The sequence below is a fragment of the Orbicella franksi genome, chromosome 5 (genome assembly GCF_964199315.1).
Source record: "Orbicella franksi chromosome 5, jaOrbFran1.1, whole genome shotgun sequence".
Taxonomy (NCBI): Eukaryota; Metazoa; Cnidaria; class Anthozoa; order Scleractinia; family Merulinidae; genus Orbicella; species Orbicella franksi.
Genome location: NC_138149.1, coordinates 11943342 through 11953611, shown reverse-complemented (window position 1 = coordinate 11953611; position 10270 = coordinate 11943342). Strand labels below are relative to the sequence as shown.

Genomic DNA, 10270 nt, shown 5'->3' with positions numbered 1-10270 from the left:
GCGGAACTTCATAAACAAACTAATTGGACAACAGATAATTAATAGACATTTTTTTTGTCCAGCTGAGAAGTTTATTCATGTATTGTTTGAAATGCTAATTGATCATTTACATGTAATATTTACTGTTGCTAATCATTCAAAAGGCAATAGATGCCTGCCTCTTGTTAGAGTATATTGCTGCCCCAGGAACCCACCACCTGGCTGCCCTTATTCAACTAGCGATAGGTCGAGCTCCACTTTTCTCAACTTTGCTGATAAATCAGATATCCATACACCACTGATTCTGCAAAAACGTAGGCGAATCCCTTCTATCGCCACCAACCACCATCGCCCGCCCCAAGCGAAGAGTAAGTCAACCATTCTGAAGAAAATGTCCCTAAAAGTGGCCAAAACTGTTCAAAGAAGACCACCATGTAAAAGAAACCCTTCTTCTTCGTTTTTAAACGGTTTTTTTTTTTTTAATGAGCATCAAGGAAGGAACACGAAAAGTACAGCATGGAACTGCCTCGACAAGCTTTCTTGTCCGAGCGTTTGACTTAGGACTGGGGCGAGTCCTGTCGCAATCTTCAGAGGCGCCATCTTGTATCGTGTTGCGGAGCAAGTGTCGAGTCGTGTCACCTTCGGTCATAACGTTATTTATAATAGTTGTAAGTTGTTTCATTTTAAGCGTAGTGACTGATGTCTTTTAAAATTGATATTCACAATCATATTTTACCCGAGAGATGGCCAGATCTTAAAGAGGTAAGTACTTATTTTGCCGCCAATTTCAGAGATACTCGAACTGAACTGAGTCTACGGTGTGATCGAGCCTATCAAGCGGACTGAAATATCGAACGCTTCGGAGCAACCCTGTTTTAGGAAGTTGTTAGTGATTGTGTTATAATTTATAATGCCCTTCTACTAGCTTGGGAAACCTAAATTTTTCATACGGTAGGAAAGATCAAACAATTTCGAGTTGATTTGTTTGCGGAAAATTTAGAAAACCATATTGCATGTAATGTAACACAACACAACACAAGTTTTACATTTTGCGGTCGAAATGTCAAATCATTTTCTTCTCTCAGTGACCTTGTTGTCTTCATTTTAAAATCAAAGCAAAAGACATAGGGTTATACTGTTTGTTACAGTTTCTATACGTTTGTTTCTTTGTACTTTAATGAATATTTATGATTTAAAACGTCATACACCGCACCCCTTCCCCGCCTCCAAGACTATACAAAGCTGTCAATGAAAAATAAACAATTCTAAAATTTCTCAATGTTTTTGTTTTAAATCCAAACAACACGCAATGTACGTTATAGAGAGTCATGTACAGCGTATTTGATAATATTCTTGTAATGCAACGGACTGTTTAGCTGAGGTCGGTGTAGGCGAACATCGAAATTATTCGTATTAAATGTACATAGTGACGCGAAATCTTATTGTTTTACTGTAAGTTGTGTTCCTGAAAGTATGGTTAATTATCTGTAGTAGTTTCACAGTGATTTCCTTTGTTTGGACATGCTCCGAATAAAATATGATAGCCAAACTCTTGCATGCATGTGACAAAAACAAAAGTGTGGCTATATAAACTAGGGCCCTTTAAGTCTGCTGCAGTCCAAGAGCTACTCCAATTAAGATTTCTGCAAACCATTGTTGAAATAATGATTGTTTGTTTGCTTTCTAGCGATATGGATATGGAGGTTGGATTCAACTTCATCACCACTGCAATGTAAGTTGACAGTAGATTCCAGTGTCACTATAATTTTTCTGGAATTGCAATCCTCATAGGTAACCGAACTGTCGCACGGAAAGAAAATCAAATGCAAGATCCATAAGCCGTTTTATTTTCAAATTCATCGTGTACTACTGCAGTTTAAACTTTAATATTGTCTTGTTTTTAGGGCAAGGCAAAGATGATGAAGGATGGAAACCTTTTTCGTGTGATAGATGAGAACTGCTGGTCACCGGAGGCAAGAATCAGAGATATGGATGCAACAGGTAATCAATGTTGAGCAGTGATTAATATCAAACTGCAATAAATATTTATCTATACATTGTTATTAGGCAATTGATGTGAGATTTTGAAGGTACATGTACATAATGATATGTAATTATAAATTTTTAAATATGAAAAAAAGGGAATGTTCTAAAATCAGAGAGAACTTGTCAAATAAAATTGGTATTTCATGTTAAGAAGTAAAGGGGACAAAATTTCCAGATGAGCTTATAATCATGGTCATGCATGTACCTTTGGTGCCCACATGGAACAGTTCGTGTGGCCTGCAGCACTCTTCACTTCAATATTGAAGTGAGAGTGAAGTCAGCAGGGTGTAATAACATTGTGACAGAGAATAGTCCATGCTCGATATATCGTTATTCCAACATGGCTCCAAGGCTTTCAGGACAAGCTTCAGTCCACATTTTGCTGGTGGTTTCTTTGTATCCAAGTCTTATTTGGGAATTGAAGGACAAAATAAACTCAACAAATTGGCAATAATTATTTTGTCCTGAAAGCCTTGGGGTGATGTTAGAATATTGTTATATCGAACATGGCCTATTGTAAATCCTGATCCAGTACTGTCAGTGTGTGTTGTAGATTTGTCAGAGTTACATTACATTGTGCTTGTCTTTACTGTCAAGTCACGTAAGGTTTTAATTGCTTTCAGGTGTCACAGTACAAGCTCTTTCTACTGTTCCAGTTATGTTTAGTTACTGGGTAAGTGTGTAAAGTTTCCCATTCATATCACAGAAGCTGTTTTGCGATAAAAATAAGTTTGTAATTCTACTTCAACTGTTCGCTGTATTGATTTCTAAGGCCAAACCAGAAGACACTTTGGATTTGTGCCGCATATTGAATGATGATCTCGCCAAGACGATAAAGAAACATCCTAAGAGATTTGTAGGACTTGGGACTCTTCCAATGCAGGTGTGTGCATATTGTCACCCACAAATGTACTTTATAATATTATTATACTGTGTATTATAAATTTTATTGAGTGCTTTGTATATACAACTAGCGTATCATAATTGTAGTTTTTTTCTTTTTGCAAGTAATGTTTTCTTAATAATATTGTCATTGTCAGTAGTAGTGTATGTTTTAAAAATTGCTTTTATTTTTGCTTTACTGATTGATCTTTATCAAAATGTGTATTGCAATTGTAAGTAATTAATAATGGGTTATGTGTAGTTTTGTAGGTTATTGCGACAGACTAATTTGTATTTATATAGTAAAAAAATAAGTAAATAAGTAAGAACTGATAGTATTGTAAGTCATTGTTTTATAGCGTAAGCGTATCCTTGTAATGTAAGATTCGCATGGTAGTGTAAAGTAGTAGATTAAAACATTGTATTGTATTGTATTGTATCGTAAGTAGAGTAAGTATTAAGTGTTGTATTGTAAGTAGAGTAAGTATAATGTAAGTAATTATGTGTTTTGTAATTAAAAAAAAACAATTTATTAAAAAAAAATTATTGAGATGTCCTTGGTCATGTAGCCTGCGCAGACTGACGTATTTCCAGCTGTCTCTTGTCTCCTTGGCAGAAACAAGCGATAACTGGAAATACGTCTTTGCATTTGCAGGCTATTGACCATGTCACACAACTCAACACAGAAATTTCATGTGACATTATGAGGTCCTATGTACAATGCAGTTGTTAGATGATTGGATTTTAAAGCTTAATTTGTAATGGAAACCATATGCTTAGATGTACATATACATGTACATTATATGTACATGTATGCATAGTTAATAGAGGGGAATGGTTATGAAACTCAACAAAGTTCTTTGTTGTATGTTTTTGTTCTCTTTTTTGGCCTTGACCATGCACAAAACACAATAGTTGTTTACTACTGACCAAGGAACTAACCAACAGAAATGTTTTGATTATGTAACTCATGCATTGTGTAGGAACGCAAAACAAAAGATTGTGCACGGTCATGGACCTTCCAACATAAATCTTGCCATCTTTGTTCGCTCCTTTGATGTTTGCCGGGCTTCATAACCATTCCCCTCTATGTGAAGAGATTAATTTTGAGTTTGATGTTTGATGAGTTTAATTATTGACCTGTGTTTCCCCTTCATTCCAGGCCCCAGACCTGGCAGTACAGGAATTAACAAGATGTGTGAAGGTGACAATATTTATATGTAAATCATGGTAGTGCTTGCTATAGTCAAACCCCTATTAAAGCAGCCACCTATCAAGCGGCCACCCTTATTAGGCAGCCAGCAATCAAAGTCCCAATGATGGCTTTTCCATTGTTTCTACCTCTATTTAGTGGCCAACCCCTTTTAACTGGCCTTAGTCCGTTTAATAGGGGTTCGACTCTCTTTTACATATTTGAAATTGGTATAATTTGTGATAAAATGGTGATCCTAGTAATGGAGGTTTCCCGCTACATGCATATACTAGATGCGTTCAAAGTATATTCTTGATGTCAATCTACAGTCGAACCCCTATTCAGTGGCCACCTACACTGTATTAACTCCCACCCCTAATAGGTGGCCAGTAATCAAATTCCCGATGAGGGTTTTTCTATTGTAATGTATTTAGCTCTATTAAACCCTCCCTTTATTGTGTTCAAGTGGCCACTATCCATTTCCCCAAGGGTGGGGAAATAAATAGTAAATATTTATAAAGTAAATAGTGTGCAATAATAAAAACTGAAAACTGAAACTGGCTGTTTAAAAGGGGTTGAACTGTATAGATCTGAAGAAGAAAAGGATCAATATAGCATTAAGACAGTATGTCAGTGTTTTTTGGGTGATGGGTGGGGTGGGAGGGGAGCTCAGAATGAAGAACTTGCACAAAAGCTCTGCCAAAAGTAAACAATGCATTTTTCTGTTAATATGCAGGAACTTGGTTTTCCTGGAGTTGAAATTGGTTCTCATATCAATGAGTGGAATCTAGATGCCCCAGAACTAGAGCCAGTGTTTGCTGTAAGTAATTAAACTACAGTGTAAATTGTGAATTTTAGAGGTATGTAAGTAACAGTTCAAGAGACATGAAACAATAAGTCCCAGGATTTTGAGGTAGTAGTGCTACTGTCTGGTCCCCTAAGTTTCAATTAATTAAAATTTATAATTACTAATTTTTCATGAAAAAAGATACTCTAAGAAGAAACTAAATTTAAAAAGATCACAATGTCGCTGCAATTTCTGCATTTACACCACAATAGAGGACTTGTTTCAGGAAGTTAACATTAGCCCTTTCCTATGCAAAAAAAAGGTTACATCATTGTATACTTAGGAAGTTTTTGAGACATGGGACCTTAGGGTTAGGGTTATAATCATGGCAAGTAGGTATTATAATCAATTATTGTCCCTGGCTACTTTCTGTCTCCAGCCATCTTGAGCGTGTATTTGTGGCATTATGTTTCTAAAGGAGAGAACAGTTAAGAATGATGTTCTCCTTCATTTTATATATTTCTTGTTAGGCTGCTGAAGAATTAGGTTGTGCGCTTTTTATTCATCCCTGGGATATGGAGTTGACAGGAAGAATGTCCAAGTATTGGCTGCCATGGCTTGTTGGTAAGCTTTGCAGCAAATTGTAACTCCATATCAAATAGTTTATCAATCCTGAGTTCAAGTTCCAAATTTTTCACTTGTTGACAATTTTTTTTCTCTTTTATCTTTGCAGGAATGCCCGGTGAGACAGCACAAGCAATTTGTTGCATGATATTTGGTGGAGTTCTAGAAAGATATCCAAAGCTGAAAGTGTGTTTTGCTCACGGAGGTAAGCAATGTGAATTATCCAAGAAAACTATATGCAGTTAATCATTTCAACATGTCTGTACAGTGAACATAAAATATTTCTGTTGATTGAATTTTTGCTACACAGGAGGAGCATTTCCTTTCACTATTGGTCGCATTGAGCATGGTTTCAATGTCAGACCTGATCTCTGTGCTGTTCAGAACCCATTTAATCCAAGGTCAGTCTTTCCTGTATATACTAAGTCATTATGTCCACATTCTTTTTGTCATAGTTCAAGTGGACTAAGGCTTTGTCTCAGGACACTAACAAATGGCATCTAAAGTTATGTTAATTCTTTTTTTAGTTGGGCCATCCCCCCCTTTTTTTTTTCGTTTATTGTCGAATGCATTTTCTGATTTTGGGTTGGTTGGTCAGAAAAGGAAAAAAAACAAAAATAAAATTGGAAAAGGAGTCAGGAGCTACGAGGCCCGGTACCTCAGCATAATATCCGTGGAGCCTGGAAACAACAAGGTGTGGTTACAAAGTCAACATTGCAGCAATGGAGGAAGGAAAAGGTCGACGTCATTGTTAAAATCGAATGAGAACAGGGAAAAACTAAAACTCTGTAAGGCAAAAAATTGCTTATGTTTCAGGTTAAAGTGACAATTGTTTAAAATAATGTGTCATTGCCTTCATTGCCTTCTGTGTAACTTTTTTTTTTTTAAAACGCGAAAATCTGGGTCGGTCGGACAACGCTAAACAGAGAAAAAAAAGGGGATGGCCTTATGAGCTACATCTTAGTGATCACAATAAGCAGGGAATTAGTGGAGGGAAAGTGCCTACGAAGCCCAGGGGCTGCAACCACAGTCACATCCCCAAGGCACTAGAACACCTGGCTGGCCTGCCCAACCCGCAACCAAGCCACAAACCTCCTGTGCCAGGCCCCCCACAGGCACCCGTTACACTCAAGCCAGATGGCTAAGTGGAAGAAAAAAAAGCTGAAAAGAGGTGGGGGGGGGGGGGGGCGGTAGGGAGGGAATGCAGAGAACCACTAAACTATATTTCAATCCACAACATCACACTAACAGAGCAACAAACACACTGCAAGCACATGGCACGACAACACCCGTACTAACCAAGAATACTGCTGGACAATGTCAGCCCCAGGGCTCCAATGACCATATGACTGCTGCAAATGCTACAGAAAGGACCAAATGCTTAACAAACGCTAACAGATGGCCAAGACACTATCAAACGCCTACAAAAAAATGCTAGTGACCAGATTAGCTCCTGGTCATAAACTATGTAAAATTCCATTGAACTATATCAAACGCTACAGAACACACCAAACGCTAAACACAAACGCTAACAGACGGCTAAGACATTAACAACTGCCTACAAAAACGCTACTCACCAGACTAGCTCCTAGTCGTTAACTATGTTAAATTTCATTTAACTGTATTTAATTAATAATAAGCACTCTTTGTTTAGCTTTGCCTGGTCAGTTCTTCTATACTGCCTGAACACGGGACAATTGCATTCATTAGTGTTTACCAATACCTTTGGGCATTACGTAATGAACACAGGCAATTGCATTCGTTAGTGTTTACCAATACCTTTAGGCATTACGTAATCCTTTTGTTAGACTTCGTTCATAAAAATAAGTAAAATTCTAATCCTCCGTATGTGCAGTACAGATCAGAACTTCTTGGGCATTTTTGAATATCGAGGACACTTGGACTGTCAGGGCATCGTTTAAAAGTTTGGTTTATAAAATCGTGTGGAATAGAATAAATGTTTAATCTGGTAAACACTGCCTTCTTATAGTTATTATCAATTGGTTTTCCAGAAAGTACATTGGCCAGATTTTTACAGACTGTCTTGTCCATGATGAAAAAGCTCTCAAATATCTAGTGGACACTATTGGTGAGGTAAGATCGCAATATTTCTATTGGGATAGATGATATATGCAGGTTACATGTAGCAGAGGTTATAAATGAGCTCCCTTGAATTTGGTCTACTCCCTTCTGCCCCAGTTTACTGCTGTTTGTTAGTGTGTATAATCCAGTTTTACATGTACAAGACTGATAATACTGATTTGCAAATTTGGTTCATACTTTCCTTTAAAATTGTGGCTTTTGAGACTGCCCCCTTCCCACTTGGGATTTCCATTAACCCTCCTGGAAGTGGGTATGGTTATTTTCTGGAACCAGACAGTGGACAGTGATGCCGGATAATGCTCACGTTCTTTTTGTTTGTTTGTTTTTTGTAGTTGAAAAAAATTTAAGACGCTTGAAAGGCAGGCTAAAATGGTTCTGCATGCTAACTTTTTCACAAAAATGTAAACTTTTCTCTTTTTTTTTTTCAGGAAAATGTTCTTTTAGGGAGTGACTACCCATTTCCACTTGGAGAACCCCACCCAGGAAAGCTTATAGCAGATGTGTACAAAGAGAACACAGAAGTTAGGGTAAGAACCCAGGGTACATGGATCCTGTAAACAAGAAAGCCTGTCTCGTGAGATATTTACTGACCAAATTCTTTGTTTTTTATGAACCAGTCCCCTCACTAGTATTGTATACTTTCTGTTGCAGGATAAGCTGTTAGCGGGTAATGCACTGAGGTTCCTTGGACTGGACAGATCTCAGTTTGAAGATGATGCACCGAACAATTAGCAGCTCAAATAGACATACATGTAGCATCATTATTTTTCCAATGTCGCTTTTTGAAACACCTTGTTTTTTTAAACAGTTTCATTGTTAAGCAGACAGTTTTATTTTGATATTTGTACCTAGCTGTTGCCTTTTGTTGTGCTTGGTAGCATATAAGGAAAGTTTGGATTGATGTTGCCAAAACGTAACAAAAAAGCACTGTTTTCCAAAACCCAAATACAGCCAAGGATCCGTTATTAGAAAGAAATAGACAACTTGATTAAGTACAAATTTGGCTAAGGTAGGACAGAAAGCAAGTTTACATTTCAAACATACTGTATACTTACTACTGGGAGGAAGGACAGACTATGATAAACATCTGGAATAATACAGTACTTAGGAAGAGCCACTGAAGACATTTTGACATACATGTAAAGTTCACCCCAAGTCTGCTAACAGGCACCTCCCATAGTCAAATACCTCCCTTAAGCTGACAATGGGCACTTTCCATTCAACCGAAAATCCCAAAATTTCAAAACAGTGGCAAATGGTAGAGAAATTTCAGAGGAAAGTTTCCACAAATTTTGAATTTCTGAAAAGCGAACCATTCAACTGAAATTTCCAGAAATTCCTGGAGGAAAGTCAAAAGTTGACTTTGCATTTAATGGAACGGAAATTTTGCGAAAATTTTGGTATAGCTCGCAAAGTTGTCCTCTTTTTCAGGAAAATGCTGTTCCATTCATTGCTAGAAACTTTCCAGAAATTCAAACTGGAATAAAACAATTTATTTTTCATCAAATGGAAAGTGCCCAATAATTGTGGTTCCAGCACTTACAAACTACATTTTTTACCCTCTTACAAGTGAACGTTTTTTGCCTTGTCCAATGGGAGGCTGAACTGGTAAGGCTATACTTGTAGCAAATTGTAAAAGTCACAAAGTAGATGGATTTTATTTTTGCAAAGCAAAAGTAACCCAAGGTTACAACAATTTTATAATTTGTTTAGGATTGGTTGGAGTTAAATAGTGTGCACTGTAAAAATAGGAGGGTAAATAATTATTTAATAGAATATAATTTATTAGTGAGAGAGTGATCTTCAAATGAGTGACAAGACCAAAACCAAAAACACCAATCAGTGATCCACTCTGGCCAATCACAAAGGTCACTGACAATCCAGTGAACCAAACAAAACTTGAAGTAAATACATGTAGCTGACACAGCGTGGAAATATGTGTGTAGGCAAGTTGCGATCAATTTTCCTTCCGATAATTTGGTTAAAAAAGTGGTGCAAGTATTTTAAGCCAATCATGTAGCAGAGTAATGCGAAGCCAATTACTTTTTTACACTTTAGTGCTCTATTTAACTTTGGCCATTGTAACATAGAGATTGTTACTTGTAGTTAGATGCATATTTGCACAAAGTCCTTGCTATCTTCAATGCATTAAAACAGAGAATTTTATTTTCCAAGTTGTACATTAAGCTTCAGTGTGACATATGTTTGATACTATATGTGTACAGTTTTTGACTGATTTTGCTTAATTACATGTAGTTGGTTGCAGAGCAGCAGCATAATAAAATTGTGATATTTGGATGTGATGAGTTGAGATTCATGTACTTTACAGTGTATTCATCTTGGGGAAGGAAGACAACAAGATACCAGGTATGGCAGCTCTAATGACTGCAGCACTGCAGGGGTTACCACCCAAAGAGTGATTAATTTTTGCCTTTCCCTGTACTATAACTGGGGAGGTAGAGTCAAGGCAGGCTCAAAACAAGTTAGCTCAAAACAGAATGAGATGGTGGGCAGTTTCTGTGACTCTACGCTCCACAGGATGTGGAAAGGAATGAGTCCATCAAGTCTGAGTGCAACCTCTCTTTACAGACAGTATTTACAGGGGGATGGACTGTATCCACTAAATTGCTGAGGGAGGAAAAGGCTACAACTACAAA

At 37.2% G+C, this 10270-nt stretch overlaps 1 protein-coding gene across 1 annotated transcript; it reads left to right on the top strand.

Annotated features, from left to right (window-relative positions):
- Positions 1-532: 532 nt before the first annotated feature.
- On the top strand, positions 533-9911 carry LOC145486302 (2-amino-3-carboxymuconate-6-semialdehyde decarboxylase-like). Its single transcript, XM_081464943.1, has 13 exons — positions 533-741; positions 1667-1711; positions 1884-1980; positions 2649-2698; positions 2798-2908; positions 4070-4111; positions 4836-4919; positions 5417-5510; positions 5620-5715; positions 5821-5911; positions 7523-7604; positions 8042-8140; positions 8265-9911. Exons 1-13 carry the CDS (start codon positions 679-681, stop codon positions 8343-8345), a joined length of 1035 nt encoding a protein of 344 aa, XP_081321069.1. The 5' UTR covers positions 533-678; the 3' UTR covers positions 8346-9911.
- Positions 9912-10270: the final 359 nt, after the last annotated feature.

Coding starts and splice junctions, on each gene's coding strand:
- LOC145486302 (XM_081464943.1), top strand. CDS start 679: ATGTCTTTTAAAATTGATATTCACAATCATATTTTACCCGAGAGATGG. Junction 742..1,666: donor GATGGCCAGATCTTAAAGAG/GTAAGTACTTAT, acceptor TTTGCTTTCTAG/CGATATGGATATGGAGGTTG. Junction 4,112..4,835: donor AATTAACAAGATGTGTGAAG/GTGACAATATTT, acceptor GTTAATATGCAG/GAACTTGGTTTTCCTGGAGT.